At 38.5% G+C, this 24,300-nt stretch overlaps 1 protein-coding gene across 1 annotated transcript in view; it reads left to right on the plus strand.

The window, feature by feature from the left end:
• LOC124789901 (hemocytin-like) overlaps nucleotides 1-24,300 on the plus strand; it is a 543,737-nt gene that overhangs the window by 433,496 nt on the left and 85,941 nt on the right. Inside the window, exons 59-62 of the mRNA XM_047257418.1 lie at nucleotides 804-928; nucleotides 10,610-10,729; nucleotides 11,644-11,845; nucleotides 15,089-15,297. Coding sequence (XP_047113374.1) covers nucleotides 804-928; nucleotides 10,610-10,729; nucleotides 11,644-11,845; nucleotides 15,089-15,297 — 656 coding nt within the window. The remainder of the gene's footprint in view (nucleotides 1-803; nucleotides 929-10,609; nucleotides 10,730-11,643; nucleotides 11,846-15,088; nucleotides 15,298-24,300) is intronic.

Raw genomic sequence — 24,300 nt, forward strand, 5'->3', positions numbered from 1 at the left:
GTACCAAGTTCCGAAGCATGTTTATGTGTCAACTTCATAGGCGATTGTTCAATTGAAGCAGAGACCCTGGCACCCTTCCACTCCGCGGTCTTTCTTTAAAACTGCCAAAAGTAAAAGCACATATCCCCAATCCAGAAGTGTTGCCTTTCGCAGTGGAGCCTTAATAGATCTTTCCTGGAATGCTCCCATGATCTGTCTCATTATCTGCACTGTGTGTTGGCACTACGCACACATCAATAGTCTAACTATGACCGCTCATGTCTGCCACAGTTACAAATTAAATTACTGCAACTGCAACTGTGAAAGAATGTAAACATGAATTCTAAGAACTGATTCAAACAATTGACAAGAAGTAACATAGCTAACAACCTGCATAATAACATTTATACTAAACAGGGCTTACGGGAGTAAGGGACTCCTCACCCACTCTGTACAGTCTCCCAAGTGGATTGTGAAGATGGGATTACACTACTTGAAACATGCACAGAACCATTAAAGGCATCAGTCTTCCCTTACTCCATACATAATGTGGAATGGGTAGAAACCCAAATACATGATACAAAGCCAAATGATCCACAGCGGTTTGCAGGCCACAGATGGAGATGTTTCATCTGAAGGTTTTTTAGCAAAAAAATAATGCTGTGCTTATAAATGGAAAACATGAATAAATCTCACAAACATTTACTTATTTTTTACAGTTTGCATATTCCATTATAATTGTTCTCTCTCTCTTCTATGTCTAAAACAGTTTTAACTCTGCACGTAGTTTTATTACTGTTAGTTATGCAATTGTCTTATTATAGGTGTTTGTACTGGATTTGGTGATCCACAATATGTAACATTTGATCAGCAAAACTATACATTCAGTGGCAACTGCAGCTACATTGCTGCCCAAGATGTCAATCCAACTGGAAATCACGACTTCCAAGTAAGAAATTAACATTTGCTCATACTATAATTTTGACTCTTAGAAGAAATGAGGCCATAATTATATGTAGCACTAAAAATATACATTAAACTTAATATCTTCAAAAGGTACTTAAAATGCCCAAGAAATATGTAATTTTATATTCATTCTTGAATTCTTTCATTCATTCATCCGTTGAGTCCATGTATACTATCATAGAGAAGGACCTTCAGTCAAAAGGAATGGGGCAAGGTGTACACAAAATTAAGTGAACAGCAGGTATGAGGCCATTAATTATTAACTGACATAGAACTACTATTTACTGCTTTTGGTTACTCAAAATAAATACAGCATATTAAAATTAACATAAAGCCTCACTCTGAAAAATGCTGCTGCCTCAGTTATATCAATTACCATCTGTTTATTACTGTTTCTTGTTTAAAACTGAGGAAGATATTCTGATACCACATAGATGTTATTCATGAAAGAGTTGGGTATTCCCAACTTCTCTCTGTCCTTGCATATAAATTGCATGTTCTTTACACTGATCAAGAATTAAAATAATGCTCATGATGGTGATTTAAAAGTTACATCTGACATGTTGATATGTTAGCATTTTACAATTTATTTCAGCTTCATGCAGTACCTCTTTCTGTGAATCAGTTTCATCAAAAAGTAGGTATATTCATATCACATGATTGGTTGTGAGCCCCTCAAGATGGATGTTGAGCCATGTATTTGAAATTCCTTGTTTTGCTGCCACTTCAGTGATTGGCATGTCCTTAACTTATCCCTTTAATCCTTCAGGGGAATGGAGACTTACAGTGTAATGTGAAATCCAAATCACACGTTGTTCCTGGTATATCTTCATTTCATTGGTAGGTGAAAGCTAGCATAAAGGCAGACTGAAAAATTCCAGTGTCTGGCTGGGATTTGATCCCGCAACCTTACAGTCTCCATGCTCGCACTTTACCACAGGAACACCAAGCTTGACTTTACTCTCACCAAGATGGCAATAAAAACAACCACATCTTTCCTTTCTATCAGCTAATCTCATACTATATTGAAATTAAACAGTGTTTCCCTTTGATCTCTGAATGAGAATATTGTCTATGATAATTACTACACAATATAGTTTAAATCTACCTTTGCAACCGCTAAAGAATGTGTATTTATTTTACCATACTGTTTCATTTTGTTTATTTAAATCATCATAATTAGTTGCAATTTCATCTCTTTTCCCCCCTGCATCTGAAAGTAGTGTTTGTACGCAAATTTTCCAGGTATTCCTCTGTTTAACATTAATATGTTGTACATACTGTCATTTTGGCTTGTAACACATGTTTTCTTACTTAAAGTGCAAGACATTCTTAAATATTTTGTCTTGCTTTGTAGCAAGAAATGTGAGGTCTGCAAACCAAAGTGTTCCTGCTCTATATACATCTCCAAGTCTGAGAATTGCTTGAAGGAAGCTTTCCAACTGCATTATCAGTGAGGTTAATTGGTTTGTGTACAAGCAGCCAGCTACCTGTCTTTGAAGGAAGATTAGAGTTTGCTATCGTGTCAATGATTAGAGATGGAAAAAAAGTTTGGATTGGGTGCCCAGTTAATGGCATAATAAAAAATGGTATTGCTATAGCTTGCAAGAGAGGCAAACCACATAATTGTGGCATAATATTTCTGTGAAGTGATCGCCACTGCTAAACAATCAAAACTTTACAATTGTCTCCCATCCTTTTTAAAGGAACATCTTGGCAATTGCCTGAAGAATTTCAGGGAAACAATGTAAAACCTAGATATAGATGATCACATGGGGATTTGAACTGCTGTCCTTCTCAACATTAGTTCAATATTATAACCACTGCTCCACCCCACTTGGTTTGAAAATTGAGACAACACCAGGATTGAGTTGATCATCCCAACAACTGTAATCCATCAAACACTGATGCATCCAATTGGAAGTCTACAGGCCATCTATGAATAATACTTTTACCTTGGCACAATAATATGTACTGGTCTGTTATAAAGGGTTTGTGCACATCTTTGTGATTAAAATGCTAACCAAGTGCTGAGAAACTTGTAGCCTTTGGGAAATGAGGAAAAACATTTTTCATATTGTTGGGAGGAGACAGAGATAATGGTGTAAGTTCCTGAACTTCATTAATTGTTTCATATTGTTCTTATTACAATGTGAAACCAGTAGGAGGATTCTTTGAAGAGGACAGAGATGTCCCATTATTGGGTGCCCATTTGCTGGCATAATGTGAAGTGGTAGTGTCCTAACTGGCTAGAGAGACAAATCACATACTGTTACATAATATTTCTGTGAAAAGCCACCACTGCCAAACAATGAGATCTTTACAATTGTCTATTCTAAATGTGGAAGCTGGATTTGCCATTTGACATGGCACCTTGTCCAAATAAAATTGTTTACATGATGATACAGCATCTATCAGTCACAGCTAAAGAAACTTCTCATACTGAATAACTGCACTTGGCATACAGGGTACTCCTCTGCGTTCTGGTGTGATGTAACATCAGCACCCCTCCTTAAACCAGGGAGGAAGATGTTACTGTATCATTTGTGTCACTATATGCATGAGATAGAAGTTCTAGTGGACACTGAACTGCTTTTTGCCTTGTGTTTCCCAACCTAAGAAGCTCCAAAGTCTCCTTCAGCTTATGTTCAACTGATATTATTCTACAAACAAAGATGATGTGACTTACCATATGAAAGTGCTGGCAGGTTGATAGATACACAATCATACACACAAAATTCTAGCTTTCGCAACCAACGGTTTCTTCATCAGGAAAGAGGGAAGGAGAGGGAAAGATGAAAGGATGTGGATTTTAAGGGGGAGGGTAAGGAGTCATTCCAATCCCGGGAGCGGAAAGACTTACCTTAGGGGGAAAAAAGGACAGGTATACACTCGCACACACACCCATATCCAACCACACATACACAGACACAAGCAGACAGGAAGACAATGTCTGCTTGTGTCTGTGTATGTGTGGTTGGATATGGGTGTGTGTGCCAGTGTATACCACACATACACAGACACAAGCAGACAGGAAGACAATGTCTGCTTGTGTCTGTGTATGTGTGGTTGGATATGGGTGTGTGTGCCAGTGTATACCTGTCCTTTTTTCCCCCTAAGGTAAGTCTTTCCGCTCCCGGGATTGGAATGACTCCTTACCCTCCCCCTTAAAACCCACATCCTTTCGTCTTTCCCTCTCCTTCCCTCTTTCCTGATGAAGCAACCGTTGGTTGCGAAAGCTAGAATTTTGTGTGTATCATTGTGTTTGTTTATGTGTCTATCGACCTGCCAGCGCTTTCGTATGGTAAGTCACATCATCTTTGTTTTTAGATATATTTTTCCTGCGTGGAATGTTTCCCTCTATTATATTGATATTATTCTACCATTGATAAAATTACCCTTCTATAGTTAGCTACCCAGCAAGCCTTCATAGACAAGTGACCCTGGAGTTTTTTTCAGTCTTCAGAAGGCCTACTATACTACTTGGAAGAATAATATCCTTTGACAGTTCCATGAATTGGGCTACTGACCTCTTCTACTCATATTCATCAGTCCTTCATCTCTCAGACTTTCTTCAGTTATCTTGTTGAGTGTGTGGTTTGAGGTTTTCGGGCGTAAAAGTTATCTTGTTGAGCAAGTCATCTCAGATCACTTTGAAATGGAGTATAGTATCCATCAGTTTATTGCTCTTAGTGTCATTATGGTTTTGGTTGTCATAAGTAGCATTATACCCACTGTGAGAAGGCAAGTACAATGCTCCTTTTTCATGGATGTTTTCACTGTATTATGCTACTTTCCCAACCCACCAACAGCAAGTTCCATAAAACAAAAAGTTAAGAACACCATATTGATCAGTGTGCATTGTCATCATACATTCTTAAAGCAGATTTCATCAATTTGCTTTTTAACAAATGCACCCTAATGAAATTGAAAGATTCAGTGAAGTTTGCAAGCCTTTTATTTGATGATAAAATATTGTTGTTGCCCCACCTTAGGGAACTGAAAACCAAGCCCCTTAAGCTTTTTAACATCTTCAGGGGCATTAGCCACAATACCAGCAGTATACAGTAGACAAATGAAAGTTCTTTAAAAAGCAAATTTATTAAAACAAAATAATGATGAAAATGAAAATCCTTTTTCATATGTTGTTGTTCTTGTGGTCTTCAGTCCTGAGACTGGTTTGATGCAGCCCTCCATGCTACTCTATCCTGTGCAAGCTTCTTCATCTCCCAGTACCTACTGCAGCCTACATCCTTCTGAATCTGCTAATTGTATTCATCTCTTGGTCTCCCTCTATGATTTTTACCCTCCAAGCTGCCCTCCAGTACTAAATTGGTGATCCATTGATGCTTCAGAACATGTCCTACCAACCGATCCCCTCTTCTAGTTAAGTTGTGCCACAAACTCCTCTTCTACCCAATTCTATTCAATACCTCATCATTAGTTATGTGATCTACCCACATAATTTTCAGCATTCTTCTGTAGCACCACATTTCGAAAGCTTCTATTCTCTTCTTGTCTAAACTATTTATCGTCCATGTTTCACTTCCACACATGGCTACACTCCGTACAAATACTTTCAGAAACAACTTCCTGACACTTAAATCTATACTCAATGTTAACAAATTTCTCTTTTTCAGAAACACTTTCCTTGCCAATGCCAGTCTACATTTCATACCCTCTCTACTTTGACCATCATCAGTTATTTTGCTCCCCAAATAGCAAAACTCCTTTACTACTTTAAGTGTCTCATTTCCTAATCTAATTCCCTCCGCATCACCCGACTTAATTCGACTACATTCCATTATTCTCGTTTTGCTTTTGTTGATGTTCATCTTATACCCTCCTTTCAAGACACTGTCCATTCCGTTCAACTGCTCTTCCAAGTCCTTCGCCATCTCTGACAGAATTACAATGTCATCGGCGAACCTCAAAGTTTTTATTTCTTCTCCATGGATTTTAATACCTACTCCAAACTTTTATTTTGTTTCCTTTACTGCTTGCTCAATGTACAGATTTAATAGCATTGGGGAGAGGCTACAACCCTGTCTCACTCCCTTCCCAACCACTGCTTCCCTTTCATGTCCCTCGACTCTTATAACTGCCATCTGATTTCTGTACAAATTGTAAATAGCCTTTCGCTCCCTGTATTTTACCCCTGCCACCTTCAGAATTTGAAAGAGAGTATTCCAGTCAACATTGTCAAAAGCTTTCTCTAAGTCTACAAATGCTAGAAACGTAGGTTTGCCTTTCCTTAATCTTTCTTCTAAGATAAATCGTAGGGTCAGTATTGCCTCACGTGTTCCAACATTTCTACGGAATCCAAACTGATCTTCCCTGAGGTCGGCTTCTACCAGTGTTTCCATTCATCTGTAAAGAATTCTTGTTAGTATTTTGCAGCTGTGACTTATTAAACTGATAGTTCGGTAATTTTCACATCTGTCAACACCTGCTTTCTTTGGGATTGGAATTATTATATTCTTCTTCAAGTCTGAGGGAATTTCGCCTGTCTTTTACATATAAGCAGTGATATCTTTCAAGAGTAACATTACTTGATGCGACCCCTTTCAGCGACAATGAGCGCTTCCAGTCTTGTCCTGAAGACAAATGATGTTGGATAGCGGTGCCTAGAGATGCATCATTAGGGTGCCTCATCTTATTGATAACTCTTTCAACTATGCTCCAAACATAGTAGTTGAGGGGGTAAAACTCCTTTAATCAGAACATGTCAGCATTATCCAAGAGCCAGTTTTGGACTAAATGGCTCATGTGAACTGGATCACCATCCTGTTGTAAAACATACTGTCTCCCTGAGGCCACAGTTACCATCCACAATTTCACAACATTTGTCTAAACCTGCAGGTAAACTTCCCCTCACTGGACACAACACATAGATTGTGAACCCCCAGACTTCTACAAAGCATTATACTTGCCCACAAAATGGTAAACAGTTGATCTCAGGTACTTGAAGAATAAAACTACCTCTGTGGGTGAATGCTCACTGCAAAAATTTTCAATAATTGCAGCTTTTCAGTTGTGCTCCACAATTGGCCATAATGCCATGGCCATTTTGAGGTTCTCACTGTTTACTAGATGCCTATGGCTTTCAAGAATACCAGTCGCAACGTCCGACCAAAAGATGATACGGTGGGAAATTCGAATTGAAATTTGTCCGGATTTAAGCGCCACACTCTGTACAGAATGTGTCTGCTTCAGTTTTATATGGCTTTTGTGTGATTCCAGTTTCTAGTACATTGGTCAGCAAGACTTGATACAAAGTAATATAACAGTATTACAGTGTTAACATTAATTATATTGTACCTAATACATTAATTTTAATTGTTTCTATGAATATTCTATTCATTGGAATAGAAGGCTTTGCTGCCCAAGAGAAAGGTACTAAATTATCCACAAGACATTTGATTTGCTCTGGAGGAATGTGGAATACATACATTTACAGTTATCTTACTTATTTTTGTGCTAATGGTAAGGCCCTTAACATCTTTAGAGACTATTTGTGATCATCACATGAATATAATAGAGGGAAACATTCCACATGGGAAAAATATATCTAAAAACAAAGATGATGTGACTTAGCGAATGAAAGTGCTGGCAGGTCGATAGACACACAAACATACACACGAAATTTAAGCTTTTGCAACAAACGGTTGCTTCATCAGGAAAGAGGGAAAGACGAAAGGATGTGGGTGTTAAGGGAGAGGGTAAGGAGTCATTCCAATCCCGGGAGTGGAAGGACTTACCTTAGGGGGAAAAAAGGACAGGTATACACTCGCACACACACACATATCCATCCGCACATACACAGACACAAGCAGACATTTCTGCTTGTGTCTGTGTATATGCGGATGGATATGTGTCATACACAGACACAAGCAGACGTTTCTGCTTGTGTCTGTGTATATGCGGATGGATATGTGTGTGTGTGTGTGTGTGTGTGTGTGTGTGTGTGTGTGTGTGTGTGTGTGTGTGTGTGTTAGTGTGTACCTGTCCTTTTTTCCCCCTAAGGTAAGTCTTTCCACTCCCGGGATTGGAATGACTCCTTACCCTCTCCCTTAAAACCCACATCCTTTCGTCTTTCCCGCTCCTTCCCTCTTTCCTGATGAAGCAACCGTTTGTTGCAAAAGCTTGAATTTTGTGTGTATGTTTGTGTTTGTTTGTGTGTCTATCGACCTGCCAGCACTTTCGTTCGGTAAGTCACATCATCTTTGCTTTTAGATATATGGTCATCATATGATATACATAGTTTCATTATTTGTTGAAATTAGATACTGCTGAAGACAAGGGATATCAATTAATATATGTATTTTAATTCCATTTATAAATCAGTGTAAAGGAGAATTTTATCAAAACTGCTCAGAACAAAGGTTTCATGTTTCTCAGTGGAGTGCATTACATCTCAAGCCATAGACACAACATACAGATTTTGTACAATGTTCAGTATATCAACATACCTGAAAGTATCCATGCATGTTGTCAACACAGGAAGTTTCCCACCAAATTGTTGTACATGACAGCAACATCATTCAAATGTTCAACCAGAATCATTAGAAACAAAACACCAAAACTCTGTGTTGCAGTGGTCATCCTCAGGCAGCAACACCATTTGGTGACCACTGTACAGGACACATTAAGGCTCATAAGTATCCTGAGAAGTATGCAACAGAACTGCTCGCTTCCTTCTAGGAAAAAGCTGGGAGAGCTGTGTTGTGACTAAGATGGTACACAACATGGTATTGGAATTTACACATCCATTATTAATAGCATGATACACTTCTTCACCTTCCATCACTGTGGGGCATGAAAAAGATGGACAAGGGAACACTTTGAATGAAATCTGGATTGTTGACAAAGGATTTGCCTCACCAGTGAATTCAAGATTTGTTTAGGGCCTGACAGATGTTGTACAAGAGTGAACACAGCCAGGCACCCATTGTTTTATCAGGAAGAAGGGTCAATCATGTTTTTTGCCAGTAATATGTTTGGATGCCAGACATCTCCTATCACTATTGATGGTAATTTTAGGGCTGTGCAGTATTGGAACAGGATCCTCTAACCTATTGTCCAGCCCACGGCCAGTACTTTGGTGGTGGAGTCATCTTTCAAACAGATAATTTTGTGCACATTGTGCTTGACTAATATACTCCTTCCTTCAGAGGCAGAAATCAACTGAGTGGCACAGCTTGTAATATCAGTTGAGATTAGTGTGATTGAACATGCTTGGCACCAATTAAAACTTGTTATGTTTTGTCACAGAACTCTTCTCACACACTGGATTGCCTCAGAAGGACCACCAGTGGTACCAGATTGGTTGCCTGTGCATGTTACAGTGCATAGGGTGGAGCACTATTTTGATTTCACAAATATGGTTTTTCAGATTACATGAAGTAACCATCGACAGCAGCTGAGCATACCTGCATAATACACATACAGTATTAAGTTTAAATGCAAACAGTGATATTATCATTAAGACACAGTATCATTGGAAAAAGAAGTGGTCAGAGGTGAGGTACACTGCCCACCTATATTATAGCTCCTTCCAGCTTCTATACTGCCCACCTGTATTGCAGCTCCTTCCAGCTTCATGATGAAACATAGTCCTTCTGTGTAACCTCCAGATTAAGCACTGCCCTTTGATCCATGGATTCCAACTCCAGGACCCATCAGTCTGCAATGCTAGTGGCGTATGATCAACTGTACACCACATTTGGTGTACACCACATTTGGGAAGAGTACGTTGAATGTATGCCAACATGTGCATTTGAAGTAAGAATCCAGATATTCAAATTACTTCTTTGATAGTATAAGCCCTGAAGGTTATGAGACTGTAATACGGAATCATGAGTTTCAAAAACTTACCTTCACATCCTTTCAGAGTTGTCAGCTTTAACTCTCTCTCTCTCTCTCTCTCTCTCTCTCTCTCTCTCTCTCTCTCTCTCACACACACACACACACACACACACACACACACACACACTCTCTCTCTCTCTCTTAATCCTTAATACTTAATCCTTCATTGTACTGGGTCCTTTACAAGTGATCTGTAGCTTTTTCTTATTGGATTGATTAGACAAATGCTATCCTGTCACAGCAATTCTTAGCAGAAAAGTGTGATTCTAACTGTCATTTCACAAACCAACTTCAACTTGACTTTGTAGTGTAAGAACCAACCACAACTGATTTTTACAAAGTTTTTTAAAATTGGTTGTAGTAAAATATAATATTAGTACAATTTTTATATAAATTTCTTTATCATCATCTCTTTATCAAATGAGCAACAGCTGGAAACCACACAGAGCTGTATCTAATTTTCCCTTTGTTGCCACTGAAATGGTGCAGAAGCAAGACATTGGGCATGCATTGGGAGAATATCTGTTCAGATATCCACCCACCCTTTCCAACTAATGTTTCCCATCATATCCCTAAATCCTGTAGGGCAAATGCCAGGATAGTCCCTTGAATGCACACAGCTGATTACCTTCCCTATACTTTCCCATTCTGAACTTGTACTCTGTTATTATCAACTATGATGTGGATGGTGCGTCAAATCTTAACTTCCCTTCTTGTCGCCATCTTGTCAACACAGCTCAAAAAACTAGAAGAACTATGAAGGCGCTATTTTAACATTTTGTGTTTTTGCTTACAGGTCATAGTCACAAATAAGGAATGCATGCATGAACAAGGCTCAACCTGTACAGAAGAAGTTAAAGTGCTATATAAACAGCATGTTGTACATGTCAGAAGAAATCAAGATAACATAGAAGAGGTATTTTACCATATTGCAACAAAAGATCTTATGTTTCTAAAGATTGTAATTTTAGCTCAACTGTTACCAGAAATACTACTTTCTCATTGCACTTTAAACCAACTGTTGCATACTGTCTTAGTTCTCTCTCATTTGTTCATCATCTGCCGCACAAATTATTTAGATGCTTTTTTCAGTTAACAAAATAGTTTTGCATTTTTATTTACCTTTGCCATCATTTAAGCCTTTCCGTAATAACTATTTCTCTCTTGGTAATTTTCAAGGCACAGAAAAGTTTCTGTTTACACACTGTTTAAATTAAATGGTATATTTTGTGTCTTCATCTGTCTTATAAACCCATTTTTGTGTGTGCATGGAGTTTGTGAAACATGATGTATGAATGAGTGACCACCAAACATAAACAGACAACATGATGATTCAGAGTACATAAAGGAAAAAAATGAATGTGTCAAAATCTGAAAATTATCTTCAGTCTCATATTAGATGCAACTTTTAATTGACATGTCAGTAGTTTCAGTACATGTTCTCTCCCACTGGAATATACCCAGACATATGTATGCAACATGTTCATTTCCCTATCAGTGTCTACAGACATATGATGGCCTCTCTCCTCAACCTTAACACTGCATAAAAGAAATGTATTTAAATGTATTTTTCCTTTCTTTAAAAATCTCTAATTGGCATTAGCTATTTAAGAAATCTTTGGTTTCAAATAATCACTTCTCCATGACCAGACTGACTGGATAAATTTATTTTATCGCTTAATATTTGAGCTGAGCAAAATATTTGCATTACTATATCATGGTACTTAACAAAGTGATTCATTGTGAACTTTACATTTCATGTTAATAGATAAAATGTTAACTATTGTTGGGTTTATTTAATTAAGATTACATTTCTGTATGTTTTCACAGATTTTAACTACAATTGATGGCTCACTGATTAATAATTTCCCTGTACGCCTCGACTGGATTATTCTAGAAGAACTGGATAAGACTGAACTGACCCTTCTGATTCCTTCCATCCAGTTGGAAGTATCTTATTTCCATAGAAGTTTTGGATTCAACATCCGCTTACCTTCTCATACATACGGAGGAAAAGTAGAGGGACTTTGTGGTAAGGATCAGTCTATAAACAATATTAATTTATCCTACTACTTAATTGTTATCTTATTAACAGAATACAAATACTAATTCATAGTATGTGTGCACAGCAAGAGGTATCCTCCATTTGTTATTTACAGTTTAAGTGGTGTTGTTTAGGTACTTTAATGGAGAAACGAATATTATAAAAACTGCAAGAGCTTGTTGATACATTAAAAATGCCAAATACAAAGATGGAATTGCTTTCATTCCTTACCTTCAAGAGAAATACCAGTACTACTGATAGGCACTTACATAAGTACATACAGTATCCCATCTTTTGCAAATAATAATTCCTTCCTTTGGGAGGAGAGAGGGATAGACTGGGAAAGTTTAAAAAGGAAGAGCAACTCGTTCAGACCACAGGTGGTTCCCTCTTATCACGGGGTCTGAGTGACATGTCTGTAATGGTTGGATGTCAATGTAACTTCATACACATTCACATCATCAGCATGTATGTAAATGATCTGAGTTGCAAGGGACGTGAAGAGCATCAGATGTTATGTGAGGTGCGCACAGTAGTGTGACATAACCTTATCGGCACCTTTGTAAGGAACCACACTGAGAGTTCCCCATCCGGCGGATTGGTTGAATTGTGCAGTATCCAGATCTGTGAGGCATTCAGACATGACAGTGGCCCAATGTTGAACTGCATGGGATTTGAGGGTAGGCATACTCAAGGTTCTAGTTGACCACATCTGACTACCACAAGGGGGGATTGCTGTACTGTGTACCGCACACACGGTAAACCTTTCACATCTGCAACTTCCATCTGATACCAAGTAAGGGACACCCGGCAAGATTCTGTGTTATCAAACACCACTTTTTGATGACGAGTAGTATCTGGACCAGGGAATTTCCACCCATTACCTAAGATGCTATTGACATAACACAAACGACTGTATTTTGAGAGATGCCACAACTGGGATGTTTTAACTGCTGATGACTGGTGTTGCATTGTCTTTGTGGCAATCGTTGCTGAGTATGGGAGTGCCTTGGAAGAGGCCCCTTTCTTCTGATGTTTTGGAGAGGCACTGCACAGTTGTATTTACAATTTCTTCTAGAATATTTAATAATCTGCCTTGAAATGTACACTAATATGATGAAACAACTGGACAACGTACTTAATGAACAAACAGATAAGCTGTATGTAATAAATTTCAACAGTATTTTAAATGGCTAAGTGCAGTTTGGTGTCTTCCTATACTGCATGTAAAATTGTCTAATTTGACATGATTTATTGGATTAATTTGTAATTTTATACGTTTTGGATGTTCCATCTTCATATACCAATTGTCCAAAGATTATATTTCATTTATATGAGTACATGTCACAGATGTATATAAATATGAAGAAACAGATAATGCAGACTCTTCGACCTGTTAGTTCCATGTTTACACTATATGAAAGTTAATGTCAGACGTGATCAAGAATTGCCACTGCCTAAGATTTGACAGCAAGAACATACACAGCAAGAAGATGGATTTCATATCCTATTGTATTAACTGACACATGTGTCACTGCTGTAGAGATATGTAATGTAAATAGGTGTATATTTCAGCTGTTATACATACAATTGGTGTGTTGTAAATATTGATGTACGTATAGCTGTTTGTTCCTCTGTATCAGATGCCACTGATGATGGGCTACACACCAAAATACCAATTTGGTAAATAAACATTCCAAGTGCAGCTCACACTGTTTAGAAGATATCCGTTAATAAATATCTTTAAAATTTGTCTTATCAGACTCTTGCAGCTTTCTCTGTTCGGTAATAATTTTTTCTTTGCATGAGTTAGATGAATTAAGCAAATTTCAATTCTATAAAATTGTCAGACAGAATTGCTGCCAGTATGTACTACTGCCAGACACACATAAAAGTGCACAAAAATGCACTGGTTATTGGAACTATTAGTTCCTTCCTTAGGTAGGAAAGGGGAACCAGCTGGGGAAGATTATACAGGAAGAGTGCGCAACTCTGTTCACAGAATGAGAGGAGCCCCCTAGAGTCAGCACCAGGGAAGGTAGGAGGTCAAGGACCAGAGAGGATGAGGACGTAGAAGTAAAGATGGATTGGGAAGAAGAGAATTGTCTGGTTGACAATGAGGAGCAGAAGGAGACAGGGAAAAAACAATCAGAGATAGGGAAGGGAGGAAAAGGAGAATGAAAAAGTAAAAGGTAATAAAGAAAAAATAGACAAGACAAAAATGAAAAAGATGATAATAGCATAAAAAAATGGGGGGGGAGGTGGGGGGGGGGGGGGAGATTATGCTAACAGGGGTGAAGTCAAGGAGGATTTCAGGATGTGAGAAGATCCATTTAGCTTATGTTGTGTAACAGGCACTCAGTTCCCTTGCGTTATGAGGAAGATCATGTTCAGGAACTAGGAACTGGATGTCCCCCTAAAATGGACAATTCTTCCATGTCCATCCATGTACTCAGCTGGTGTAGTGGTGGTCATTCTTATATAAAATGCTGTGCACTGGACATGTATCAGTTGATAAATAACATGTATGGTTTCCCAAGTTACTTTGTCTTTTATTTTGGAGGATTTACTACTGGGAGGGCTGGAGTAGGGGCAGTGGGTGGGTGTATGGGGCAGATTTCACAATGGGGATGATTGCACATGTAAGAATCGTGGGGTAAGGATTTTAATTTGGGAGCGTCATATGGTATGACAAGGATGTAAGGGTGATGTGGGGAGGCTATCAAGGAGAGATACATAGTCCTGATCGAGTAATGTATTGAGACATTTCTGGCCCAGTGTTACTGGGTAACTACTGATTTTTTTGGAAGTGGATGCTGTTTTAGTCAAAGGATGATAGGAGACTACTACCTGAGAAATTTGTCTGTAAGTAAAATACATGCCTAGTTGCAGAAGAGGAAAGCTTGGGAGAGATTGTTGGTGTAGGTCTTCATGGATTCAGTGTTGAAACTAATTTGAGTTAGTAACTCTCATTTCTGTAACTTATGAAACTAATTTGAGTTAGTAACTCTCATTTCTGTAACTTATAAACTTGAAAAGTTCGCTGGTTCAAAAAATGCCTTTTCTACATGACGGCATGGTATGTACACAAAATTGCTTACTTGATTGTAATTACCATTTAGAATACTGACAACTTCATCATTTATGAATTTTATAGCAAAATTAACTTTTGTCCAGTCTTCTATCACTTTAGCAGCTGTACTAATTCAATCATTTTATTTTATTGTGAAGGGGACTGTAATAGAAATCCAAATGATGACTTTAAAGTAAAATCTGGTGAATTGACAGAAGACATAGATGAATTTGGTAAAAGCTGGTTGACAGAAGATGTCAAGAATGAAATGGAATGCAAGTCAATTGAAAAGAAACCACCTTGTGAGAGCTTGCCACCTGACCAGGACCCATGTATGGAGCTTATTACTGCTGAAGTTTTCGGACAGGTATTATTAATTATTGTTACAAAGCAGTTTTGTGAACTTGAATTTTTGGGTTTACTTCTGAAATGCAGGATTGTGGTATATTCAGTATGTTTCATTCACGTATCTGTATATGTCATCAATAATTGTAAGTAAATATAAGGGTCTTTTGCAAATGGTTGTATTTGTCTCTGTCTTCCCTCAGTTAAGCATGCATTGCAGTTAAATCATAAAATTCAGTCCGATAATTCCATGTTCCATGGATCATATTCACCATAAAATTTATGATGTGGACTGTGTCAGTTGTACAAATGATTACAGAGACAGTTAGGATATAATATACAGGGTGTTTATAAATGAATATCGGGGTTTTAATGCTTTGTAATATTTATTACATTAAACTTACAGTTATAAATGATATCTCAAATGAAAGCACAACTCAAACAGTTTTACCAAGAATCTTATAAATGTTCAGTGTGATCACTGGCATAATGAAGTATGCGATTGGTTGAACTTCACTGTACCCAAGCACCGGATAGGCGGCCAGGGGCCCAATGACAGGGCTTGCTTTGCATGGCCTCCACATTCACCCGACCTAATGCCATGCAATTTTTTCCTTTGGGGCTTCATCAAGGATCGTGTGTACGTGCCTCCACTACCAGCAGACCTCCTTAAATTAAGAAACCGGATTGAAGCAGCTGTTGCTGCAATCACTGAAGACACAGTTATCAACGTTTGGGAAGAACTCGCCTATAGACTTAATGTGTGCCGTGTGACAAATGGTGGTCACATTGAACATTTATAAGGTTCTTGGTAAAACTCTTTGAGTTGCTCTTTCATTTGACATACCCTGTATATTTATGTGGCTACACAGTAGCCATTTAGATGTTTGTAACTGACCAATTATTTCTATTTAAGAATTCCTCTATAGAAGAAGTTCTTAAGGGGAAACAACTTTAATTTGCGTGGAAACTGTAATGCTTCTCGAATAATTTATTTTGGCGGGCAGATTATCAATGTCTTGAGTATTGCTGTCTTCCAGTGCCAAAGTTAAATTAACTAGAGGGAGATGCAGATCAAAGATAGTTTTTACTGCTAGTATTGTATTGTTGTATATTTCTATGACTTTCGAATAGGGGAATTCTGTAGTTCATCGCTACATTAGGAATTTTCATATTATATTTAAAAAGATAAAATACTGCTAGTAGTAATCTATTCTATGAGAAGAAAGAGAGTTGTTTCTAAAAATTAAGATGCATTTTTGAGGAAAGAAGAAGTAAAGTTTGATAAATCAGATATTATTTAGTGAGACTACAAAATATTGCTAAATGAAACCATTAAAATCAACTTGTAATTTACCAGTTTTAGATTTTAAGTTGTGAAGTATTTCAATTTTCTTTAGAATTTATAGAATTTTTTGCTTTATAGCTGATGAAGAGTTAGCGCCACCTGTCATATTAAATTGCTGTTTTTTTTTATTTTCTGTTACCAGTTTTAACATCTACATTACAACTTTGACATTTATCATACACCAACAATTGTGCTGTAACAATAGGTGGCTTTTCCTAGTGAATATTGCTGCTTGTCATGCAGATTATGTATGTCTTCAATTCTTGATTCTATACAATTAGTTAATTTGTAGAAGTGATTAATAAGGTATGTTTCTAAGTTGCTTCTGAATTAAAAATAATCCCTAACTTGTTGAAACCATCTGTACCAGAATACAAACTGCTATTCAGCAACTAACTTTTATTGCTAGTGATATATTTCATATAGATGTAAAAATATTGGGAAATTAGTATAAGAATTATAAGACATTTGAAGATGCCCCTGAAGATATTCAGTTACCTACTTTGTGCAGTATTCTTGCTGTTCACTTTGACTTCATTGGTCCAGAATATCATTCCAAATGAAAACAAAGAGTGAAAGTATACAAACTAAAACAACATCATTTTTTTTTTCAAGTTAACAGAATGAGAGATTCTACTACGTGCAAAATGGTTTCTTGAGTAGTTTACCTGTAAATTGGTTCCATTTTTGCATGCCATTTAGCTGAACACCAAGAAATTTTACACGTAGAGTGTCATTTAGTGTCAATTTTATTTGTTTTAAATTGTGAATCTTTGTGAGATTAAAACTTAATCTAGATGCTGTGAACTAGTTGCATTTCTGTTCAGCTATCGTGGCAATTGTATCTGATATGGTTGGTTTTGGCTCTTGATTCAGATGATTGAGACAGTCACAAAAACTGCAACATTGCTTTTGTATTGAAACTCTACGTCTCACAGCCATAAGTCAAGGCTGGTTCCACACCCTGATTATTAACTTTCTATTCCAGACACATCAGAAGATTAGTTTCAGAAACACGATTTACTTTATCAAAAGCAGGCCATTTATGCTCTTCTGTTTATTTCTTTTCCTGTTCATCTAACCACCTTGTACTGACCTAAATAATAAAATTTTGATAAAATAAATAGGGTTTCGAAAACTTAAGTTTCCTGTGTACAAAATTACATAGACATCTGACAATGTCTTCTGGGCACTTCACTTTTTCCTGGCAATGTACACAGGTTATTCAAAATGATATGTTGTTGTTGCTGTTGTTGTTGTGGTCTTCAGTCCTGAGACTGGTTTGATGCAGCTCTCCAGTGCAAGCTTCTTCATCTCCCAGTACCTACTGCAGCCTACATCCTTCTGAATCTGTTTAGTGTACTCATCTCTTGGTCTCCCTCTACGATTTTTACCCTCCACGCTGCCCTCCAGTACCAAATTGGTGATCCCTTGATGCCTCAGAACATGTCCTACCAACCGATCCCTTCTTCTAGTCAAGTTGTGCCACAAACTCCTCTTCTCCCCAATTCTATTCAATACCTCACCAATAGTTATGGGATCTACCCATCTAATCTTCAGCCTTCTTCTGTAGCACCACATTTCGAAAGCTTTTATTCTCTTCTTGTCTAAACTATTTCTCGTCCATGTTTCACTTCCATACATGGCTACACTCCGTACAAAAACTTTCAGAAACGACTTCCTGGCACTTAAATCAATACTCGATGTTAACAAATTTCTCTTCTTCAGAAACGCTTTCCTTGCCATTGCCAGTCTACGTTTTACCAGATTTACTCGAATCTAAGCCGCACTTTTTTTCCGGTTTTTGCTATCCAAAAAACCGCCTGCGGCTTAGAATCGAGTGCAAAGCAAGCGGAAGTTCTGAAAAATGTTGGTAGGTGCTGCCACAACTAACTTCTGCCGTCGAATATATGTAGCACTACACAGGCATGCAATCTGACTAGCAAAACTGTTAGGGATGTTTGTCAATATGGCCAACTCTACATTCTGAATTTTTTCCTACCTGTGAGAGGAGATGGTTGCTAATAAGAACCTGATGAAATGTGAATCACATGCAGTATTCTCTTCACCATAAGAATAATACGAATATAAACATTTTGCTATGTATTCTTTCGTGTTTGCTGCTATCTCATTTAAATCCTGTCTGCCTAATAAACTACGAAACTAGAGTGAGACAACAGCAAATGCGGAAGAATATACATATCGTGTCATGTTTATATTCGTATTATTCTTATGCCTAATAGTGATACAGTCAAATGAAGCACGGCAACTGACTAGATTTTTAAATCTAAGATGACTAATTTCAGTGCAGAATTTGATGTACTAAAGAAGCGGCCGCAAAGATTTTCAGTGCAGAATTTGATGTACTAAAGAAGCGGCCACAAAGATTTTCAAACGGAGAAAAATTTGCGCCTAACTCTCGTTCAGAACATGTTCTATCATTCGCAGTCTATTATTTCGTTCTTGTTAATCATTATCAAAGAAAGCAGCAGTGTTAGTAACAACAAATAGCAGTCTCTTGCCATTGTTTCGCTAATGAGATGATTCCTCTCCATTTTTTTAAAAAAAAGCGGCGGTAGCACGCACAAAAGCAAGCCATGCCGCGAGAGCTGGCCGAAGTGGCCGTGCGGTTAAAGGCGCTGCAGTCTGGAACCGCAAGACCGCTACGGTCGCAGGTTCGAATCCTGCCTCGGGCGTGGATGTTTGTGATGTCCTTAGGTTAGTTGGGTTTAACTAGTTCTAAGTTCTAGGGGACTAATGACCTCAGCAGTTGAGTCCCATAGTGCTCAGAGAGCCTTTTTTTTTTTTTTTTTTTTTTTTTTTTTTTTTTTTTTTTTTTTTTTTTTAAGCCATGCCGCGAGCGGCAACACGCCGTAAACACGCGCTATCAGAATGCGACAAACAATGCATGACGCAGTACAGTAATGCATTTTCAGCGTAGAGTGACGTAAACACCTATAACAAAGAAAATGGCACTTATCAGATCAAAGCAAAATAAGCAATCGATTCAAACCAGAGGAAGCACGTGAAAAAGGAAGGGTATCCATATAAATACGGATGGAGCGCCTGACGCATAGCAATGGCTTCCTGGTAAAGCTTAACTGCTAAGATTACGACTCGAACCAAACTACTGTAGCTGTATCGTCTTTCATTCGACCTAAATTGTGTCTCATATTACAATGGACCAACTTTGTTTCGATTTGGAGGTGCGGCCTAAAACTTTTCTCTCCCCTTGAATTTCGAGTCTCAAATTTCAGGTGCAGCTTAGATTCGGGAAAATTTTTTTTCCTTTATTTCGAGTCTCATTTTTCAGGTGCGGCTTAGATTCGAGTGCGGCTTAGATTCGAGTAAATACGGTATATCCTCTCTACTTCGACCGTCATCAGTTATTGTGCTCCCCAAATAGCAAAACTCCTTTACTACTTTAAGTATCTAATTTCCTAATCTAATTCCCTCAGCATCACCCAATTTAATTCGACTACATTCCATTATCCTTGTTTAGCTTTTGTTGATGTTCATCTTATATCATCCTTTCAAGACACTGTCCATTCCATTCAACTGCTCTTCCAAGTCCTTTGCTGTCTCTGACAGAATTACAATGTCATCGGCAAACCTCAAAGTTTTTATTTCTTCTCCATGGATTTTAATACCTACTCCAAACTTTTCTTTTGTTTCCTTTATTGCTTACTCAACATACAGATTGAATAGCATCGGGGAGAGGCTACAACCCTGTCTCACTCCCTTCCCAACCACTGCTTCCCTTTCATGTCCCTTGACTCTTATAACTGCCATCTGGTTTCTGAACAAATGGTAAACAGCTTCTTGCTCCCAGTATTTTACCCCTGCCACCTTCAGAATTTGAAAGAGAGTATTCCAGTCAACATTGTCAAAAGCTTTCTCTAAGTCTAAAAATGCTAGAAATGTAGGTTTACCTTTCCTTAATCTTTCTTCTAAGATAAGTCGTAGGGTCAGTATTGCCTCACGTGTTCCAACGTTTCTACGGAACCCAAACTAATCTTCCCTGAGGTCCGCTTCTACCAGTTTTTCCATTCGTCTGTAAAGAATTCGTGTTAGTATTTTGCAGCTGTGACTTATTAAACTGATAGTTCGGTAATTTTCACATCTGTCAACACCTGCTTTCTTTGGGATTTGAATTACTATATTCTTCTTGAAGTCTGAGGGAATTTCGCCTGTTTCATACATCTTGCTCACCAGATGGTAGATTTTTGTTAGGCCTGGCTCTCCCAAGGCTGTCAGTAGTTCTAATGGAATGTGGTCTACTCCTGGGGCCTTGTTTCAACTTAGGTCTTTCAGTGCTCTGTCAAACTCTGCACGCAGTATCATATCTCCTATTTCATCTTCATCTACCTCCTCTCCCATCTCCATAATATTGTCCTCAAGAACATCGCCCCTGTATTCACTCTCTATATACTCCTTCCACCTTTCTGCTTTCCCTTCTTTGCTTAGAACTGGGTTTCCATCTGAGCTCTTGATATTCATGCAAGTGGTTCTCTTTTCTCCAAAGGTCTCTTTAATTTTCCTGTAGGCAGTATCTATCTTACCCCTCGTGAGATAAGCCTCTACATCCTTACATTTGTCCTCTAGCCATCCCTGCTTAGCCATTTTGCACTTCCTGTCGGTCTCATTTTTGAGACATTTGTATTCCTTTTTGCCTGCTTCACTTACTGCATTTTTGTATGTTCTCCTTTCATCAATTAAATTCAGTATATCTTCTGTTACCCAATGATTTCTACTAGCCCTCTTCTTTTTACCTACTTGATCCTCTGCTGCCTTCACTATTTCATTCCTCAAAGCTACCCATTCTTCTTCTACTGTATGTCTTTCCTCCATTCCTGTCAATTGTTCCCTTATGCTCTCCCTGAAACTCTGTACAACCTCTGGTTTAGTTAGTTTATCCAGGTCCCATCTCCTTGTATTCCCACCTTTTTGCAGTTTCTTCAGTTTTAATCTACAGTTCATAACCAATAGATTGTCGTCAGAGTCCTTATCTGCCCTTGAAAATGTCTTACAATTTAAAACCTGGTTCCTAAAGCTCTGTCTTACCATTATATAATCTATCAAAACCTTTTAGTATCTCCAGGGTTCTTCCATGTATACAACCTTCTTTCATGATTCTTGAACCAAGTGTTAGCTATGGTTAAGTTATGCTCTGTGCAAAATTCTACTAGGTGGCTTCCTGTTTCATTTCTTATCCCCAATCCATATTCACCTACTACATTTCCTTCTCTTCCTTTTCCTACTGTCAAATTCCAGTCACCCATGACTATTAAATTTTTGTCTCCCTTCACTACCTGAATAATGTCTTTTATCTCATCATACATTACATCAATTTCTTCATCATCTGCACAGCTAGTTGGCATATAAACTTGTGTCTTGTTCCTCCTGCCACCGAACTTCACTAATTCCCACTATATCTAACTTTAACCTATCCATTTCCCTTTTTAAATTTTCTAATCTACCTGCCCGGTTAAGGGATCTGACATTCCACGCTCCGATCCATAGAACGCCAGTTTTCTTTCTCCTGATAATGACGTCCTTTTGAGTAGTCCCCGCCCCGAGATCCGAATGGGGGACTATTTTACCTCCGGAATATTTTACCCAAAAGGATGCCATCATCATTTAATCATACAGTAAAGCTGCATGCCCTCGGGAAAAATTACGGCTGTAGTTTCCCCTTGCTTTCAGCCGTTCGCAGTACCACAACAGCAAGTCTGTTTTTGTTAGTGCTACAGGGCCAGATCAGTCAATCATCCAGACTGTTGCCCCTGCAACTACTGAAAAGGTTGCTGCCCCTCTTTAGGAACCACACGTTTGTCTGGCCTCTCAACAGATACCCCTCCATTGTGGTTGCACCTACGGTACGGCTATCTGTTTCGTTGAGGCACGCAAGCCTCCCCACCAATGGCAAGGTCCATGGTTCATGGGGAAGCTAAATTATATAGAACTCAAGAAGTTTTTTGTGAGATGTTCATAGATGTTCAGTTTGTGAACTGTTAGTCAAATAACACACGACTAGTCCATTTGTCATTTTGACCCAGATGCATACCAAAGTGTCTGCATCAATGTCAGTCACAAGCTGCCCGAATATGTCTGCCTGTACAATGACTTCCTGCTTCCTTGAACTTAGGTATGCTTTCGTAATTGGACTTGTCTGGCAGATGGAGCCTTGTTATAAGTGGTCCTGAATTTCAGATGCACTGTAGTTGTGGACTTGCTCTTGCAGAACATCATGATGCAAAATGGCTCCTCAGTTGGTCTGGCAGCCATATTGTTGGAGATGGAAAAAAAATCTTGAATTGTTGTATCCTTACATGTTACCGTATAATATCTAACCTTAATACAAATATGTTTTACAATTACTTGAAAGTGCGAAGATCATTTTGAATGATCCTTTATATAAAAAATGAAGGCCCCAGAAGGCATGATCAATGGTCAAAGTAACTTTGTACTTGTACACACCACCAGGAGGTGTGGAAACGATTAGAGTTGCAATTCTCTGCGATAGGTGGAATCCCCACCAGAGCGCATGAGTGCTGTCTGTGTTCAGCATTGTTCCAAGGCACATACAATATATAAGGGATGCAAACAGGATCAGGTGTTAGTGATCCCTGTGAAGGACATGGAGATGCCATGTAATTGTATGAGACAGGGTTAACAACAACTGATAGTCTGAAAGGGGTGTCAGTGCATGTTTCCATTTTGTTGGTTGGTCAAATTATGCAACATACAGATTTGTGGAGCCCGTGGATGGAGGAGGGACCCGACATTGGGGGAACCTGAAGGCAGGCATACTCCTCATCATTACAGTCAACCACATCTGACCACTGCTCGATAGGATCAGAGTTTTGCATACTGAGTGCATTATAATCCATTCACCTGCCATCTGTGAACAAGTAATTGGCTCCTTGCAACATTTAGTGGTATCCAACAACATTTATTGGAGACTAGCAACTGCCAGACTATTGAACCATTGTCCCATGCATAGGCTGCAATAAACACCATAACATGAATGGCTGCATTTAGAGTGATGCCACGACTGTGAGGTATGACTGCTGATGAATAATGCTGCATTGTGTTCAGTGACAAATTGTGGTTCTGTACTGCTGTGAATTACCATTGTCAGTGTGTTTGGTGATGACCTGTGGAAAAGTTCCTTTCTTCCATGTTTTGGACTGGCACAGCAGCATCATGGTGTGGGAACCATCAGGTATGACTTCGTAGCAATTGAGGGTACTCTGATAAAACAATGGCATGTGATGGACACATTGCATCCTCATGTGTTACCTCCCATCAAATAGTATTGCAGTGTCATTTTCAGCAGGACAAGGATTATCCACATACTCACAGTCTCTATGAACTATCTACTTGATTTTGAGGAACTCCCATGGCTAGCAAGATTCCAAGATCTGCCCTGATAGAACACGTGTGGGACCAGCTCGGAAGTCAACTCCATCTAAGTGCCGCTATCCAGGTTTCGATGACCATTCAACAGCTATGAGCCAACTTGCCTCAGAAAAGGAGACAATGGCTTTATGAATCCTTTCCCAATTAGATGTGAACTTGACTGGGCTAGAAGGGCTGCAGTATGATACTGATGAGTGGGCTATTACTGTCAAGTTCTTTGTATATTTGACTCAGTATTGTAATCACTGAAAT

This window comes from Schistocerca piceifrons, chromosome 3 (assembly GCF_021461385.2).
Source record: "Schistocerca piceifrons isolate TAMUIC-IGC-003096 chromosome 3, iqSchPice1.1, whole genome shotgun sequence".
Lineage (NCBI taxonomy): Eukaryota > Metazoa > Arthropoda > Insecta > Orthoptera > Acrididae > Schistocerca > Schistocerca piceifrons.